Source organism: Schistocerca americana, chromosome 2 (genome assembly GCF_021461395.2).
Source record: "Schistocerca americana isolate TAMUIC-IGC-003095 chromosome 2, iqSchAmer2.1, whole genome shotgun sequence".
Classification (NCBI taxonomy): domain Eukaryota; kingdom Metazoa; phylum Arthropoda; class Insecta; order Orthoptera; family Acrididae; genus Schistocerca; species Schistocerca americana.
The window spans coordinates 692,373,899-692,393,509 of record NC_060120.1 but is presented as its reverse complement, the minus strand read 5'-3'; the positions used below and the strand labels follow the sequence as shown (position 1 = coordinate 692,393,509).

The window sequence follows — 19,611 nt, the reverse complement described above, 5'->3', positions numbered from 1 at the left end:
GAGGAGACTATTCTTTCATTAAATAATAGAGGAGGAGAGGATTCTTTCATTAAATAACAACAGTGTCAGTCATAGCGATACTACAAGCATCTGTCTAGCGACAAGAGTGATATCAGTGGGGTTTTTTCTCTTTATGGCCATAGAAATGGAGTACAGACAGATTCAGCTGTATGTTTGAAGTGTGCAACAGCTACATATGAAAATTACATTTTTGTAAGCTCTGAAATTTTAACTAACTCCAAATGAAGCCTGTCTCAAGAATTCTGTCCATACTGTACAAAATAAATTTTACAAAAAAGGATAGTTGCTACTCACAATATAGCGGACATGCTGAGTCACAAACTGGCACAACAAAAAGAATTTCAGTAAGTAAGCTTTCGGCCAACAAGGCCTTCAGAAACACACACACACACACACACACACACACACACACACACACACACACACACACACACACACACGTGTAAACACAATTCACACGTGACCGGAATCTCTGGCTGCTGAACATGCACGTGTGTGTGTGTGTGTGTGTGTGTGTGTGTGTGCGTGTGCGTGTTCTATTTCCTATGAAGGCACTGTTGGCGGATAGCTTACTTTCTCACAGTTGTGCCAGTCTGCGACTCAGCATCTCCGCTATATAGCTTTTCATAATATTCTCATATTCCATTCTTGTTTGAAAATAAGTATTTTTGTTTACAACATAATTATTGCACTACTGAAATAATGTCTTTTTTTTAAATACCACTTTTGATCTTCCTCCCAATACTGGTTGCCATTTTTGTGACACATTTTCTCAATGTGATACAAACGACTAAATCTTATACTTTTGTCATATTACAAATAAATATGATGGATCAACAATGTTAATAACAGGTTAATTATCAACCAAGTAATTTGTTTCTCTTTACGATACCATATAGGTGACCGCTTAGTACGAAGCACACCACTGGGGGACATATTTAACTGAAATTATGTCATGTTAGATAACTCAAAGTGAGTTCTGAATTGGAGTAGATGAAAATTTAATGTATTTTCAAGATTTCATTCTTTTAATAGGTTTACATAACTTCAATAACAAAAAAGTTTCTTGGATGTCGAAAAATCGGTAACACCATCAGACAATGCATTTTTGTAAACTGTCTACATATAGTCTAATTTGTTGCCACAAATAAAACTAAAATGAAAGCTTACGGCAGCTCTTCAAGAACACAATAATGCAAGTTCCATATTTATAAAATGAGTAGTTTGAGAGTTCAAGCAAACTGAATGACATGTCAGATAATGTGGGAGACCTGTACAGGAGGTGGCAATTCTGCTCGGCCTCTCCATGTGCTATTGGTGAAGTGTTAATCCTAAAGTAATTTTGAACAAACAGACTGAAGAACATTGCATAGATTGCATGACAGGCAAAGATCACTTTTGGAGGGTTGGGAAGATTGTGGATACAATGTTCCTAAATTCCAAGTATCATGGTAAACAGTCAAAGAGCTGGCAAAGAATAGGGTTTAGTTGTTCCAGTCCAGTATAATGTTAGGTCATGAAGGGGGTTCTCTTTTGCAGCTGGTTCTTAGGGGTGGTCAGACTACTGGTGTGTGAGAAATGGCGATGGTAATCTGTAACTAGGCTTGGGTGATTGCCTGTCTGTGAAGGCCTTAGTAAGATCTTCAACATCATGGATTTCTTGCCGACTTGTGGGCACTCACTACGGGAGTGAATTTTTTGGTATGGAAGCAAGGACATAGCCAAAGGGGAGTGGGGGGGGGGGGGGGGGATCCAGGGGGTCCAGCTCTCTCCCGTCACCTACATGAAATAACACACAACTTACTTGTTGTGTAATCAAATTGAAAGATTCATGGGACAATCAAAGTTTCAGTTAGAGGGCATTGGTGCAGTGTATATGTAACATAGTGCAACACTGATGCAGGTGTATGCCCACTGGCATGTGGGCAACGGATCAGTGTGGCATTCATGTCTTTCTGATGGGCATGGGGTAAATGTGGAAACATTAATTATGGGGACATTATTAACAAACATGTCCAAACAGGACCAATGTGCTGTTATTCTTACCCTGGTTATGGAAGGACAAACACGGGTAGACATCCACTGGAGAATGCAGAATGTATACGGTGAGGCAAGTCTGTTGAAAACCACCATTGCGGAATGGTGCGGTAAGGAACTCAGCTGGCTCATGACACCACACATCCCATATTGCAAATGTCATAACGCAGGCATTACGTCAATTCAAGTGGAAGACATCTGAGCATCTGCTCTATAGTTCTGACCATTTTCAATGAGATTGTCATACCTTTGTCCCTTAAAAAAGACGCAGAAGGGTCAACGTTTCCTGTCGGATGAGGATATGCAGCATGCAGTTAAAGACTTCTTCAAGTAGCAGAACACAACATTTCACCAAATAGCTATCTTCAACCTGGTGTCTCAGTAGAATGATTGCCTCAATGCCCATGGGGATTCTACCTGAATGGCACACCAACTGTGGACTGTACAGACTTTCAAATCGAAGGTTTTTAATGTCATTGTATTTTCATGTTCAATCATACGCACCAATACTCACTATGGACAGCCAACAAGGCTATCAACAGGCTTAAATATCTATATATAGATAGGACAATCAGTTATCATCTATCCCTACTTTAACCAAGACCAACCATTGTAAATTGTTGACTATACTTGAATCCAGTAGTTGTTTTGTTAATCAGTGCAGTTCTTACTTGAAGTTTAATTTAATGTAAGTACTGCTGTTAACTGTTTTTAGCGGTGTGCTGTTATAATAGTTTATAATTATGGATAAGTTTGTAACAAGAAAGAAGAGGAAAACCGATTTTGATTAATCCATTAGCGTTATAGTAGGTTAAAAATATGTACGCACTACAATAATAACGTAATTAGATTACCATAACAACTTACTGTTGACACTGGAGTACTCATTTAGAGACAGGTAGAACTCTGAGGTTGCAATATTTCAGCATTTCACAAGGCAGTGGTATGGTAAACATTGTTACAAACAACATTAAATACAATCAGTGTATAAAAAACACTTTGATTTACTCACCAAAAATTTCACCTCTAAGGCAATGGTTGCATTTCTTATTTAAAAAACGCTCAAAATTTTAGCAATAGCTTAAATGGTAAAAAATCGCCTAATCTGCTTATCCAGGTGGTACTCAGTTTTCAAAACCAGTTCAGATACTAAACACTGGGGACGGGTTTGTGGAGAGCACAAGGGTTATGTGATGACATTACATTCTATAGTTCGCTTGTTTCTTACAGATTCTTTTAGTGGGCTGCCTGAAGTTGTCCGAGCTGACTGCACCCTGCCCCCCCCCCCCCCAACTTTCGTCCAGAATATACTTATTTTATTGTAATATAACTTAGGCTACGAATTCCCTACACAATTTCTTGTTGTGATGCTTTTTTTATTTTATTCGAAAACAATGTACGACGACTAATTTTTCCAAATTCTCCACTGAGAGGTATAGGTCTGCGCCTTGAAGTGCTGAGCTAGCAATCTTTGGATTCGGGAGGCAAGGTAGCTTGTCGTGAAGGGGAATAAAAGGAGGCTTAGAATATTATTGATTTACCGCTATGCTATACAGGTACCGCAGATGACAACCAAAGGGGTCCTGCTGTGAAAAGAAAAGGCACCCCAGATCATCACTCCTGGTTGCCGGGTTGAAAGGTGGGTGACAGTCAGTATGGCATTTCAACTTCATCCACGACTTCTCCAGACATCTCTTCAGCCTGGAATACCATTTACTGGGGTAGAATTGTTTTCAGTGATGAGTCTCACTTTGAACTGAGCTCTGATGACCAGCAAAGACTTGTCTGGGGATGCCCCAGACAGTGGTGGAACACCAACATGACTGTCACCCACCATAAGGCCCGACAAGCACGAGTGATGGTCTGTGGAGCCATTTCATTTCATAGTAGGACCCCTTTGGTTGTCACTGCAGCAATCTCACAGCACAGCAGTGTATTGAAGATTTTCTTACACCTCCTTTTTGCTCTTCATGGCAAGCCATCTTGAGCCCACATTTCAGCAGGGATATTTCAATCAATGTATTTGGGTGAAAGACCTTTTTTCGATTACGAAACTAAGTCATAATTACATTGCAACTCGAGTGTGAAGATCTGTGAATTTGTTTGCAACTGCCTGTATGCCGACAGTTAGCACCAGATAAAAATTATATTATGCCTTCAGTGTGTCAAAAAATAATTAATACCGAAAACTTGTGAAATGTAAAACCAAATAACACACTGTGCAACTGCACTGCCATTTAAATGCGGTGCATTTATAGTTTCCCCCTTCTCGAGCTCAGACAGCGTGCTGCAGTGGTGGAGGAAACACGCAGTGAGGCTAAGCGATATGACACTCATGGCAATGCACGGTTCATGAGCCAAATTCTTGGACGCCCCTGTTCTGGATGATCTATAAACACGATGGCATGTAAGGATGCCATATGATTGCCCTTGGCCATGCAGAAAATTGGTTTGTATATTTTCCACTCAAAGGAGAAGTAGCTATGAGTGAGGATGTGGTTTGTTACATTTATAGAATGAGGGGATAGGTTTGGTGTTAAAAGGACGCTGTGAGAGGTAGTATCTGACAGCTGCATGGTCATGAGCGTAAGGGATCTTGGTGTATGAGGAGGTGGCAATAACAGTAAGGAGTATGGATCCAGGTGATTATGGGGTGGAGATGGTTGACAGACAGTGCAGGAAGTGGTTTGTGCCTGGGAGTCTAGAACACAGGCAGCTGGTTGGATGGAGGTGTTTGTCAACAAGAGTCACAATTCTTTTAATGGATTGCAGTAACCAACTACAATGAGGTGTCCATGATTGTTGAGTTTATGGATTTTGGAAATGAGTGATCAAGTGGAAGCTGTTTTGGAGTTCATTTTCATAGCTGTGTCATCAATAATTAATATTACAAAATATCGGGCATTTCATGTTTCTGCATTGGAGATGACCATAACAGTACTAGAAGGATAATCTTTACAATGGAATAAAGTAAAAGTGTACACAGAAAACAAATTTTTCCAATCTATTTTTCTGTGTTGTTACCTCTTACCTTCAGGTAAAGCTCAGGTGCAATCCTCATGTACAGGTCCATATTTAGTTCATTATGATGTGTAACAAATGGCTTAGCTGTTGCACCACCAGCAATCATATTCATCATTGGAGTTTCTACTTCTAGAAATCCTAAATTATCTAAAAATCTCCTCACATATGAAATAATTTGTGCTCGTACATGAAACTTCTGACGTACTTTTTCATTCAGAATCAGATCAAGATACCTCTGGCGAAACCTAGTTTCCTGTTAAAAATAAAAACAAGTTATGAGAAACATGCAAGCCTGAACTCAAGAATTAGATTTTACTAACACTGAGTACAGGACAGCTGTTCTGAAAAAAAGAAAATTTACACACACAGTGCAACAACCAATCGAACATATAGAAGTTTTGTGAAAGAAGCAGCACTTTTTATCATATGGTCAATATTTTCTATAATTTTCTTTTGCTAAAGATGTCCTACATGTTGTAGTACGTGTTCTTTTTTATTGTCATATCTTGCATTTGAAAGCCTGAATACGGAAACTAGAATGTTTTATTTTTGGAGTCAACTTTAAATATGGGGGAGGAAGAGGAGGTAGGATTTTAATACCTATCAACACACTGGCCACGAGTTTCTCAGCTAAATTATTCCAGCACTTGCCTCAGGTAAGGTGCGAAACCTTCTTGATAATTGATGGATGGTAATTTGATCTTCACTCTTTCTTAGCATGAGTTTAGAGCCATAATCACTGTCACTTCATCCCAGTACAATCAGATTAACACTACACTCTTCCAACATTTGACTAGCATGCCAGTATCTTAAAAAATATAAGTTATTTTTGCAGTCAAAAAGAAAAATGTATGGTTATGAGGCATGCATATGATGAGGCTAAGTAATTCAGGACCCCTAGCCACAAGTTAAATATAAAATCAAAGTAAGACTCAACACAATTTAAGGAATACAACAAAATCATGAAAGTCCTTGGTAAGCCAAAAGATTGACAGTAATCTACAATAATGAAGGAGAGGGTTGGGCTGAAGGCTTAACATATTGCCGATACCGAGTTTGTTAGGTTAAAGATTGTCAATTGACAAATGTGGGGAAATAATGTGTTATGGTCTTGCATAAGATACTGTCACAAAAGTAAGCTGACGTGATTTACAACACGGACTGAGACTGGCTGTGGTCTCACTGGTAATTAAATAATGACATACTGACGGGAATAACTTTCTAAGGAGGCAGGGTGGTGGGAGAACAGCACGCCAATGCTGAATGCAGTAAAATGCACGAGTGTGAGAAAAATTGGGAAAGGAAGTTGGAGTATTTAAAAAAATGTCTGGAGATAGACAGTCAGAGATGGAGATAGATAGAGTGACAGAGATAGGGAGATGGAGAGAAGAAGAAGAAGAAGAAAGTCAACTTTTTTTTTTGTCATCAGTCTACTGACTGGTTTGATGTGGCCCGCCACGAATTCCTTTCCTGTGCTAACCTCTTCATCTCAGAGTAGCACTTGCAACCTACGTCCTCAATTATTTGCTTGACGTATTCCAATCTCTGTCTTCCTCTACAGTTTTTGCCCTCTACAGCTCCCTCTAGTACCATGGAAGTCATTCCCTCATGTCTTAGCTGATGTCCTATCATCCCGTCCCTTCTCCTTATCAGTGTTTTCCACATATTCCTTTCCTCTCCAATTCTGCGTAGAACCTCCTCATTCCTTACCTTATCAGTCCACCTAATTTTCAACATTCGTCTATAGCTCGTCTATAACACCACATCTCAAATGCTTCGATTCTCTTCTGTTCCGGTTTTCCCACAGTCCATATTTCACTACCATACAATGCTGTACTCCAGACGTACATCCTCTGAAATTTCTTCTTCAAATTAAGGCCGGTATTTGATATTAGTAGACTTCTCTTGGCCAGAAATGACTTTTTTGCCATAGCGAGTCTGCTTTTGATATCCTCCTTGCTCCGTCCGTCATTGGTTATTTTACTGCCTAGGTAGCAGAATTCCTTAACTTCATTGACTTCGTGACCATCAATCCTGATGTTAAGTTTCTCGCTGTTCTCATTTCTACTACTTCTCATTACCTTCGTCTTTCTCAGTTCAGCAGATCATTTAATTCTTCTTCACTTTCACTCAGGATAGCAATGTCATCAGCGAATCATATCATTGATATCCTTTCACCTTGTATTTTAATTCCACTCCTGAACCTTTCTTTTATTTCCATCATTGCTTCCTCGATGTACAGATTGAAGAGTAGGGGCGAGAGGCTACAGCCTTGTCTTACACCCTTCCTAATACGAGCACTTCGTTCTTGATTGTCCACTCTTATTATTCCCTCTTGGTTGTTGTACATATTGTATATGACCCGTCTCTCCCTATAGCTTACCCCTACTTTTTTCAGAATCTCGAACAGCTTGCACCATTTTATATTGTCGAACGCGTTTTCCAGGTTGACAAATCCTATGAAAGTATCTTGATTTTTCTTTAGCCTTGCTTCCATTATTAGCCGTAACGTCAGAATTGCCTCTCTCGTCCCTTTATTTTTCCTAAAGCCAAACTGATTGTCACCTAGCGCATTCTCAATTTTCTTTTCCATTCTTCTGTATATTATTCTTGTAAGCAGCTTTGATGCGTGAGCTGTTAAGCTGATTGTGCAATAATTCTCGCACTTGTCAGCTCTTGCCGTTGGAATTGTGTAGATGATGCTTTTCCGAAAGTCAGATGGTATATCGCCAGACTCATATATTCTACACACCAACGTGAATAGTCGTTTTGTTGCCACTTCCCCCAATGATTTTAGAAATTCTGATGGAATGTTATCTATCCCTTCTGCCTTATTTGACCGTTAAGTCCTCCAAAGCTCTTTTAAATTCCGATTCTAATACTGGATCTCCTATCTCTTCTAAATCGACTCCTGTTTCTTCTTCTATCACATCAGACAAATCTTCACCCTCATAGAGGCTTTCAATGTATTCTTTCCACCTATCTGCTCTCTCCTCTGCATTTAACAGTGGATTTCCCGTTGCACTCTTAATGTTACCACCATTGTTTTTAATGTCGCCAAAGGTTGTTTTTACTTTCCTGTATGCTGAGTCTGTCCTTCCGACAATCATATCTTTTTCGATGTCTTCACATTTTTCCTGCAGCTATTTCGTCTTAGCTTCCCTGCACTTCCTATTTATTTCATTCCTCAGCGACTTGTATTTCTGTATTCCTGATTTTCCCAGAACATGTTTGTACTTCCTCCTTTCATCAATCAACTGAAGTATTTCTTCTGTTACCCATGGTTTCTTCGCAGCTACCTTCTTTGTGCCTATGTTTTCCTTCCCAACTTCTGTGATGGCCCTTTTTAGATATGTCCATTCCTCTTCAACTGTACTGCCTACTGCGCTATTCCTTATTGTTGTATCTATAGCGTTAGAGAACTTCAAACGTATCTCATCATTCCTTAGTACTTCCGTATCCCACATCTTTGCGTATTGATTCTTCCTGACCAATGTCTTGAACTTCAGCCTACTCTTCATCACTACTATATTGTGATCCGAGTCTATATCTGCTCCTGGGTACGCCTTACAATCCAGTATCTGATTTAGGAATCTCTGTCTGACCATGATGTAATCTAATTGAAATCTTCCCGTATCTCCCGGCCTTTTCCAAGTATACCTCCTCCTCTTGTGATTCTTGAACAGGGTATTCGCTATTACTAGCTGAAACTTGTTACAGAACTCAATTAGTCTTTCTCCTCTTTCATTCCTTGTCCCAAGCCCATATTCTCCTGTAACCTTTTCTTCTACTCCTTCCCCTACAACTGCATTCCAGTCGCCCATGACTATTACATTTTCGTCCCTCTTTACATACTGCATTACCCTTTCAATATCCTCATACACTTTCTCTATCTGTTCATCTTCAGCTTGCGAAGTCGGCATGTATACCTGAACTATCGTTGTCGGTGTTGGTCTGCTGCGATTCTAATTAGAACAACCCGGTCACTGAACTGTTCACAGTAACACACCCTCTGCCCTACCTTCCTATTCATAACGAATCCTACACCTGTTATACCATTTTCTGCTGCTGTTGATATTACCCGATACTCATCTGACCAGAAATCCTTGTCTTCCTTCCACTTCACTTCACTGACGCCTACTATATCTAGATTGAGCCTTTGCATTTCCCTTTTCAGATTTTCTAGTTTCCCTACCACGTTCAAGCTTCTGACATTCCACGCCCCGACTCATAGAACGTTATCCTTTCGTTGATTATTCAATCTTTTTCTCATGGTAACCTCCCCCTTGGCAGTCCCCTCCCGGAGATCCGAATGGGGGACTATTCCGGAATCTTTTGCCAATGGAGAGATCATCATGACACTTCTCGAATTACAGGCCACATGTCCTGTGGATACACGTTACGTGTCTTTAATGCAGTGGTTTCCATTGCCTTCTGCATCCTCATGTCGTTGATCATTGCTGATTCTTCCGTCTTTAGGGGCAATTTCCCACCCCTAGGACAAGAGAGTGCCCTGAACCTCTATCCGCTCCTCCGCCCTCTTTGACAAGGCCGTTGGCAGAATGAGGCCGGCTTCTTATGCCGGAAGTCTTCGGCCGCCAATGCTGATTATTTATCAAAATTTAGGCAGTGGCGGGGATCGAACCTGGGACCGAAGACGTTTTGATTATTAATCAAAGACGCTACCCTTAGACCACTATGATGACAAAAACCACGAGAAAAAGAAAAATCTTCAAGCAGAATGACCATACGGTGAGTGATATCCCTGCAGTTGACAGCATTTGGTGGCTATGTAAGCAGTTTACATTCCTACTAAAAAAAAAAGCATTAAGTTTTAGTGACCTTTTCCTTTTTCCACAAATGGACACAGTGGCAATGCATTACACACAAAATTTCATAACAATCTAGCCCCTTTAAGGGCTATATGCAATTTTCTATAATCTTGTGAAAGCCATTTACTTTAGTCTCACCTTGTCCTTTAAACCAAAGTGTAGATGTGGCAGCATATGAAGACATGGAGACAACAGTTTAATTTGTTTTGGTATTATTGAGAGTTCGCCCTTCTTGGTTTTACCTGGAGACCCAACACAGCCAACAATATCACCACGTCTTATTTTACCTGTATCCTCAATGAACTTTTCTTCAGAGGAATACAATTTTGCATTTGCCATAACTTGAATTTTCACACCTTCCCCCCTCAGGTCATAGAATATTAACTTCGCTCCAGATTCTCTGATAGCATGAACACGCCCTGCAGGAAAGAAAAAACAAAGTAGTGTTTTTGGAGAAATTGTCACAAATGTCACACCTTGGAGAAACTAAAATATATCTTAATAATAAATGCTGAAGACTTCAACTGCCTAAAGTGACAGGCTGCAGGATGTCCATAAACTAATATATATATCATTTCATTAGTTCAAGTACACAATAATAAAACCAAGGCACTGAATTGCCACAGTACAGAGCACATCACTCATGACACATACTATGTCAGAAGTAAGGCCAGCAACTATCATGAGTTAAAAGTTCTGGGTTACTGTGGAATTTTCATTACATATGCAGATGTTAAAAGAAAATTTTTTATGTCCATATGTTCTTTCTCACAAACAGCAGATTGAAACAGATACTATAAAGCTACCAACTATCAAAAGGATACCAAATAAGTCTCATAGATAGCACAGCATAGAAAATACAACAAAACTAATAACAATAACTGAAGAGACCACACATTGTTGTGTGTGTCACATTTTTGACAACTGTTCTAAAATAGCAAGCAAAATTTAAAAACCCACAAAGCATAAGGCTCTGCTTATAAAAGTATGTTACAAAATATATGGTCTTATAACATCAGAGCAAATATGAAAACACTGTTTTAGTTCCTGACAAGTTACAACTGTGTCCAAATAGGTCTCAAATGCAAATACCTAAGTTTAACGAGCAACAATCTTCCAACTGAGAAACGGAAGTTCAAACACTGGTTGAAAGTTTCAACCAGCAACCAACTGCTCCTAATTCTTTCTGAACTCCATGGAGGGCTCCCTACAACACAGTGAGTCCAGCACCCTCATGAAAATGAGTAGGTTTAGTATTTTAATCTCACTATGACCTCGTGGTTGTAAATGAGATGAAATTGGAGAGATTGAGGAACTTTGAAGTTTAAAAACACTGCAAAAGGTGTGTCTGGTAATATAATTAGAGAAGCACTGGATGCTCAAGGTAGTTGTCATGGTCCAAGTCCCAGTTTAGCACAAGTTCCCACTTGTCATTAATGGCCTAAATTTTTTGTTTGGAACAAGTTTAATGATACAGCAACATCTACAAGTTTGATTGCATCTTCACAATGGGCACAAGCTTTTGAGAATGGTCTCCCTGAATTAATTCTGTCAAGCTGATTGCAAGAAATGAATTTTCAGTTTGTTACTACTCATCTCAGCACTTGTTTGATCGACTGAAGGGACGATTTTATTGGACCCACTAATTTCGCGAATAAGCACAGCTTCTTGATATTCTTAGCTAGCTCTACAGAAAAAGACTTTTTCCGTTCTTTAACAGTTTTCAAATAGTTCTTTTTGGAGTCATTCTGGTTTCTTAACCTCGATTTATCAACAAAATTTTGGTTTCTATTGTGCCTGTAATTTTTGTGCCTTTATTAACAGCTTTTTACTTTGTTATTAAATTACAATGGATTCTTATAATTCATAACCATTTTTAATACTATCTTAAACAAGAAGAGTCTAATATGTCAATTTTGTTGAAGCTAAAAGACTTACAGCCTCTGTGGAACTGTATGTTTGGAATTAAACATATGTTTTGTTATTTATCAGAAGGCCTAAGATACTATTATGTTGAATGGGTTGTCTAGTCACTTACGATATCTTACAACTAATGCATTAGAATTGATGCTCAACAAATCTATCTCAAGGTCCCCCTTTAGTAAACACGTGACAATCACAGTCAATAAGCGCAAACAAGGAAATCTATTAGAATGAGATTTTCACTCTGCAGCGGAGTATGTGCTGATATGAAACTTCCTGGCAGATTAAAACTGTGTGCCGGACCGAGACTCGAACTCGTGACCTTTGCCTTTCGCGTGCGAGTTCTTTACCTTTGAGCTACCCAAGCACAACTCACACACCGTCCTCCCAGCTTCAATTCTGCCAGTACCTCATCTCCTACGTTCCGAACTTCACAGAAGCTCTCTTGCGTACCTTGCAGAACTAGCACTCCTGGAAGAAAGGATATTGTGGAGACATGGCTTAGCCACAGCCTGGGGGGATGCTTCCAGAATGAGATTTTCACTTTGCAGCAGAGTGTGCGCTGATATGAAACTTCCTGGCAGATTAAAACTGTGTGCCGGGCCAAAAGTCGAACTCGGAACCTTTGCCTTTAGTGGGCAAGTGTTATAAAGACTGAAAATCTCATTCTGGAAACAGCCCCCAGGCTGTGGCTAAACCATGTCTCCACAATATCCTTTCTTCCAGGAGTGCTAGTTCTGCAAGGTTCGCACGAAAGCTTCTGTGAAGTTTGGAAGGTAGAAGACGAGGTACTGGCAGAATTGAAGCTGCGAGGATGGGGCGTGAGTCGTGCTTGGGTAGCTCAAGTAGAGCACTTGCCCGTGAAAGGCAAAGGTCCTGAGTTCAAGTCTCAGTCCGATACACAGTTTTAACCTGCCAGGAAGTTTCAAGGAAATCTATTATTACAACAATCTCAATCTCAGTAACTTTGCCACAGGTTTCTCAGTTATCATTTCATGCTCAAAGTGCCACAGTTCATACTCTCCCTTCATACAATTTGGCAGTGCTATCTACATTCTTCTTTAACTACACTGTTGGCTTGACATTTGTCCACATCAGTTATGGCAATTAGATCATCTATGACAGTGGAGAAATGAATAAATGACTGTGCTATTCATTAATAAGTGGAATTAAAAGGGGGAAAAAAATTACCTGCAACACTAAGTTCAATGTTCTCCAAGATTTCTCCATCATTAACAGCACTGTATTTTTCTACAAACTCTTCTAAGGATATAGAAACATGAAATTTGTGGGGATATGGATGTTCATCACTTTGCTTCAATTGTGTAACAGCTTGTGTTCTTAAACGGAAGTATTCCTGGAAATTACATAGAAAAAAACATTACACCAAGTTACATTTTTTCTACACAATTACTAACAATAACTGGAGGAAAATCACAATGCTCAGTATTAAATAATGCATCAAATACAAGGCTGTGACAGTGTTTCACATGTAATTTTAGGGCAAGGAGAAAACTTCTCTGTTACGCACACAGATGGCACTGGTATCAAAATAAGCTTTTGCTTTGTTGGTACATGTGGTGCAAATATATTAAGCCTTGTATCATCTTTATAGAGAATATTAATATTTTTGTTAATGCGACTTCTCAAAGCAGAGTGTGTGTGTGTGAGTGAGAGAGACCAAACTACACGGTCATCAGTCCCTCCGACCTCGGATTAACTAAAACCGATAAAATCCCATATTAGAAGAGGGAACTACAATGTCTATGAAAAGATAAACTATTGACAGGGAAGAAAGGAAAAGGGCAGAAGAAGAGGTGAGGGAAAGAAAGTGACTAATGACAGCGGCCTGAAGGGAGAAGCACAGGAGACAAGAGAGACGCTCAAGACATAACAGACCCCATAAGGAAAAGAGTGGGAAGGCAGAGGGCCGGGTTGAACCACCAAGCCCAGTTGAAGCCAATCCAGTCGGGGCAAAGGGGGGAGCAAAAGGGCCTGCCATCCCCTCTACTCATCGATAAGGTGGAAGGTCTCTCCCTTAAATAATGCGATAAAAACCTCTATCACGAATAAAACGTAAAACAAGATCCGCCGCTGAGGCAGTGTCAGCCAACATCAGGGGTAGCGAGTCTGGGAAGCTAAAAGTCCGTTGGAGGGCAGCTAAGTTGGGACAGTCCTATAAGGGGTGAGCCACAGTCAACATCAATCCACGATGACAGAGATGGGGGTCCTTACGACGGAGGAGATAACCATGAGTCAGCCAATTATGGCCGATGTGGAGCCGGCATAGGACGACAGAGGCCCGTAAGGAGGACCGCCACGGAGTTGCAGATTCCTTAATCGCCCAGAGCCTGTCCAGTGAAGAAAGAGTGCGCCATTCTGCATCCCAAAGGTCCAAAATCTGACGACGTGTTGCCGAACGAATGTCTATTTCCGGAATGCCAATAGCAAGAGATGGCCCGGTAGCTAATTTAGCCAGTCGATCGGCTAGTTCATTGCCAGGTATTCAAACATGGCCTGAGGTCCAAATGAAAACCACCGAACATCCACGTTGAGCAAGGAGAAAAATGGAGTCCTGGATAGCGATGACCAATGGGTGACGAGGAAAGCACTGGGCGATAGCCTGCAAACCGCTCAATGAGTCACTACAGATAGTGAAGGATAGTCCTGAGCAGGAGTGGATATGGTCCAGTGTGCACAAGATGGCTACCAATTCTGCAGTAAAAACACTACAGCCATCTGGCAAGGAATGAAGTTCCATGCGCCGCCCATAGGTGTAAGCAAAACCAGTGCGGCCAGCAACTACGGAGTCATCAGTGCAGATCACTTCTGATCCCTGAAAAGAACTGAGGAGACAGTATAACTGGTGGTGAAGAGTCATCGGAGGGACAGAAACCTGTGAATCGACAGAGATCAAGACAGAGCTGTGGCCGGGAGATGCACCACAGAGGGGTAATACATGTATGAGTGGAGAAAAGAGGCGGTAAAGGGAATTGCAGGAGCTCAGAAAAGAGTGACTGAATGGGGACAGCCATGGTAATCCCACATCGTGGCCACCGCTGCGGCAGCGTGATCTCCGTGTCTGGATAAAGGAGACCACAATCAGGGTGCAGCGAATGCAGAGCGCATAAGATATCAGCTGTTGTTGGCACAAAACTCGCAGTGGTGGAATCCCCACCTCTGCGAGAAGGCAAAGTATGGGGCTAGTCCGGAAGGCACCAGTCGCAAGACGGACCCCACAGTGGTGGATGGGGTCTAGTATCTGCAACGTCGAAGGCGACGCAGAACCACAGAGAGGACTTCCATAGTCTAAACGAGACTGGACAAATGCTTGATACCATCGCAGGAGAACAGAGCGGTCTGCACCCCAGGTAGTATTGCACAGACACCTAAGAACATTGAGATGGGACCAGCACGTCCTCTTCAGCTGGCAAAGATGAGAGTGCCATGTCAATTGGGCATCGAAGACCAGACATAAGAAGTGATGGATCTCCACCACCTCAAGGGGCTGGTAATCTAGGAACAGTTCCGGATGGGGGTGGAATGTACGGCGACGGCAGAAATGCATGACACATGACTTGGCCGCCAAAAACTGAAAGCCATGGGAGAGATTCCATGAGTGCACTCGCCAGATTGCCCCCTGTAGACAGCGTTCTGCAGCACCCATTACGGAGGAAGTGACGTAGATACAAAAATCGTCAGCATACAAAGAGAGGAACACATACAGCTGTCACCAGACTATTAATGGACAAGAGAAAGAGACGGACACTCAACGCGAAACCCAATTTTCTTGCTGATGGGGAGTGCTGTAGGAGAAGCCAACTTTGACCTGAAAAGAGCGACAAGAAAAGAAGTTATGGATAAAAATGGGCACAGCGCCACAAAGGCCCCATTCGTGAAGGGTGGTGAGGATGTGGTGGTGCCAGGTGGCGTCATAGGCTTTGGCTTTATGCAGATCAAAGAAGATTGCAATGTGTTGCCGATGGGCAAAAGCTGACCGGATAGCAGACTCCAGGTGGACCAAGTTATCCACCGTTAAGCGGCCACAGCGAAAACCACTTTGAGTTGATGACAAAAGGTCGCGTAATTCAAGGATCCAAAACAGCCGCTGACTCACCATGCGTTGGAGGAGCTTGCAGAGGATGTTGGTAAGGCTAATTGGATGGTAGCTATCCAACTGAAGAGGTGGCTTCCCTGGCTTCAACACCGGAACAAGAATGCTTTCCTGCCACTAAGTAGGAAAGATTTCCACACTTGACAGACAGTTGTAGAGAGTCAGTATACTATGGTGGCCAGCTACCGATAAGTGTTGGAGCATTTGGTTATGTATCCGATCCGGTCCAGGAGCTGAGTTGGGACAAAGGGCGAGGGCACTGGCGAATTCCCACTCACTGAATGGGGCATTATAGGGCTCCGAGCAGCGAGAAACAGAAGACAAAGGCAGTCGTTCTGAGCACTCTTTCAGGAGAATGAACGTGGGTGGATACTGAGCTGATGCCGAAGCTTGAGCTAAGTGTTGAGCAAAATTTTCTGCTACAAAGTGAGGATCGGTAAGGACAACACCATGCACAGAAATTCCTGCAACCCCGGTGGGAGGATGATGGCCAAAAATTCGCCTGAGTTTCGCCCAGACTTGTGAAGAGGATGTGTGTGGTCCTATCACAGCTACATATTGTTCCCAACAAACCCGTTTCTGAAATATGATTGGGTAGTGGGCCCAGGTGCGGAGTCATTTAAAGACCAGAAGAAGAGCAGTAGAAGGGTGCCGCTTGAAGTGTCGAAGAGCACGGAAGGTCTTTTATGGCTGCAGCAATTTCCGGAGTCCACCAAGGGACCATCTTCCGACGGGGGAAACCTGGGAAGGGAGAAGGGAGTTGTTGAAGAAGGGTGGTAGGGCAAGGGATGTGGGTGGCCTGTCAGGTGGGAGGTAGAGATTACAGATTGTGATTGGCGTGGTCAGATGTACCCTGACAGCAATGGCTTCCAGAGTGGTATAGAGGGGAACCCATTTACTAACAATGTCCTTGCAGACCAAGGTGCAAACACCACCAGAAGCCCGCAAGGGGCCAATTCGGTTCTAACAGAAAGCGTGGAACCCATGAAGGGCAGGTGAGTAAGAACTGACAAAATGGGTCTCCTGGAGTGCAATACAAGCAGCAGAGTAGAAGGAAAGAAGGGGCTGCAACTCTGGAAGGTGATTCAAATATCCATTACAATTCCATTGGAGGATTCTCAAGCCGGAGTCCAAATGAGAAGTGAACGGACCAGAGTTGGTCACGCCGTCGAGTCGCCATCGTCACCGACGATAAGGATGGAGTAATATCCGTATAGGTGGGGTCAGACACTGTTGGTTCATTGACTGGAGGAGGGGAAGGCTGCACCTCAGGGGCCACCAGAGCGGCCTCACCCTTGTTCTTGTGTTTCTGCATCTTCTCTTGGGAAGGAAGAGAAGGGCAGACGACTTCAGCGAGGACGGGCACGGAATTACACCGGGCAATCTTGGCGCCCACCGCCCGCGGATCACGCTGCCGATGTGGAGCAGCAGATCGCCTTTTGGGGGTGCCGAGAAGAGGCGTCCCATGAGGAAGCTCCAGTAGTACCGGCAGCCGCGGCCGCCGAAGGAGGGGAGAACTTCTCTGGTGGGGGAGGGGGAACAGCACCCAAGGGGTGGGTATGGGTAATGATGGGGAGGGGGAGGGGGAGTGGGAGAGGGAGGAGGAGGAGGTTGAAGGCATGGGTCAAATGGGATGGGGCTGTGAAGAGGAGGGGGAATGGATGTAACTGAAGCAAAAGTAGAAGTCAATAGACATGGGATGGAGCCGGTCATATTTTTGACGAGCCTCAGTGTAGGTGAGCCGAACTAAGATTTTGTACTCTTGAATCCTCCTTTCTTTCACAAACACCGGGCATGCAGGCGAGCGTGGAGAATGCTGTCCATGACAATTTACACACAATGGCGGGGGAGAGCACAGGCGCAGGCTACTACCACTGTTGTTTTGTCTTCCTGTGTCAATCAATCAATCAGTCAATCAATGGGGCTATCCCATCAGTGAAATTTAACCTTATCTTTCACCCTACCTTTGAGTCGAGGTGAAGTGAGGGAAAAATTGGATGTGACACTTGCTGCTTCTTTGAGACAGACTACGAAATCTCTAGTGGCAGGAACTAGTACGTTTGATGTTCTGCAGCTTGTAAGTACTTATTAAAAGACACGGTGCTGCAGAACATCAACTGCAAGTAAATATTTCATTGCCATTGAAGCATAAAGTTCATTGTCAGTGGCCTATGTTAGGCATGTACATATCAAATGACGTGTGTCAATTATAAAATCTCTGCATTTCATTGGTCATCATTTGTACATGTTAAAGCTGTCGAATGTTCACAATTCCTGGTCGCACTGGATATTACTATCATGGAATAGAAATATGGAACAGTAACAGTAGCATACAATTTGACCAGGAAGTAGGTCTATTCAGCATTTAATAGCTGCAACATTTATGATGACAACTTGGGTACTGCAGAGATCCACATTAGTTTTGACATCACAGTCATCTTACAACTGACATTCACATCATTTAATATGGAAGTACGTAGTACAGTGAAACCCCTACTTTACATTTTCGTGTGGTCCAGACTTAAAAAACTCAAATTTGAGGAAAGTGAAAAATTGAGGAATATGTTAAAACCCCCAAAACATAATCAAAATCACATGTAATTGGCACACACGATTACAAAACATGTTTTTGAGAGATGATCCTTTGTGCTCACCCAGAAAAAAAGCAAAAAATGATGAACATGTTGACTTAAATGAAGAACAAAAAACATAACAGCAGCTAAGTGGTTAAACCATAAGCATAAATGTGGACATCTGCTTAATGACATACTTTATCACAATTGCTATCATTATTTAATGCTTTTCTTAAGAGACAAACTTCGTACACTCAGCACCGTGAGTGCTTGGTGAGAGAAACATGAAAAAATGAGTTTACTTCCCCAGTTAATGTTACAAGCCTATTATAAATCTGCTCAGTGAATTTCTGTACACTGTGCCAAATGTAAATTTGAAAGGAAGCTCAGGTGCTACAGTTTTGCTTCATGCCCTCTATCACTATTGCCAATCTTTACTGTCTACAGCGTGTGGTGCAAAGTATATATATGAGTAGGGTATGTAGTTGTTGAAACTGTATCATGTCAGATTTCCACACGAAAGTCTTTAAAATGTGCTATGGCAAAACCCTTGTTCTATTTCCATGTGACATCTCTGTCATAACAATCTGCAAGGAAATCATATTTTCAGCACTTCACAAAATGCTTTCACCTCTACTTGCACTCCTCTATCACTGGAGGGCCACTTCCCCCTCTCCACAGATCCAGTAGGTGAGCTCATTATGTTTGTTAGTGTGGGCTGGGGGCTGTGCAGGCTTTTGGGTAACTTAACAAGTCGCCAGCCAATAAGAGCTCACTAGCTGGAAATAGGCTAAGTTTCCTCGATTATGAGTGAGCATATTTTCTGAGACTCAGTGTCTGAATTTAAAAGGTTGACAATTGATACTGCTGCTGAACATAGTACATCGCAAATACATGCAAAAAGTAGAGACTGAGTTATAAGTGGCACAAGAAAAGGTAATGGCTGGGCCCCTTCATCACATATTGGCTAGGTTTGGAACACTTCCCATTGACTGTCTTGTCATTACTGCTGGAACTTAGTGGTAACTGTACCATAACTGTGCAGTGAAGCTAAATGTTGCAAGTTGTGTTGGCAACATCGACTGTG

The 19,611-nt window shown here is 42.1% G+C and overlaps 1 protein-coding gene across 2 annotated transcripts in view; it reads right to left on the bottom strand.

The window, feature by feature from the left end:
* Positions 1 to 19,611, bottom strand: part of LOC124593035 (lysine--tRNA ligase) — an 84,662-nt gene that overhangs the window by 61,203 nt on the left and 3,848 nt on the right. For both annotated transcript variants that reach the window (XM_047131893.1, XM_047131892.1), the window contains exons 3-5: positions 13,029 to 13,194; positions 10,053 to 10,333; positions 5,090 to 5,335 (exon numbers count right to left, since the gene is read on the bottom strand). In XM_047131893.1, the coding sequence (XP_046987849.1) occupies positions 5,090 to 5,335; positions 10,053 to 10,333; positions 13,029 to 13,194 (693 nt within the window). The remainder of the gene's footprint in view (positions 1 to 5,089; positions 5,336 to 10,052; positions 10,334 to 13,028; positions 13,195 to 19,611) is intronic.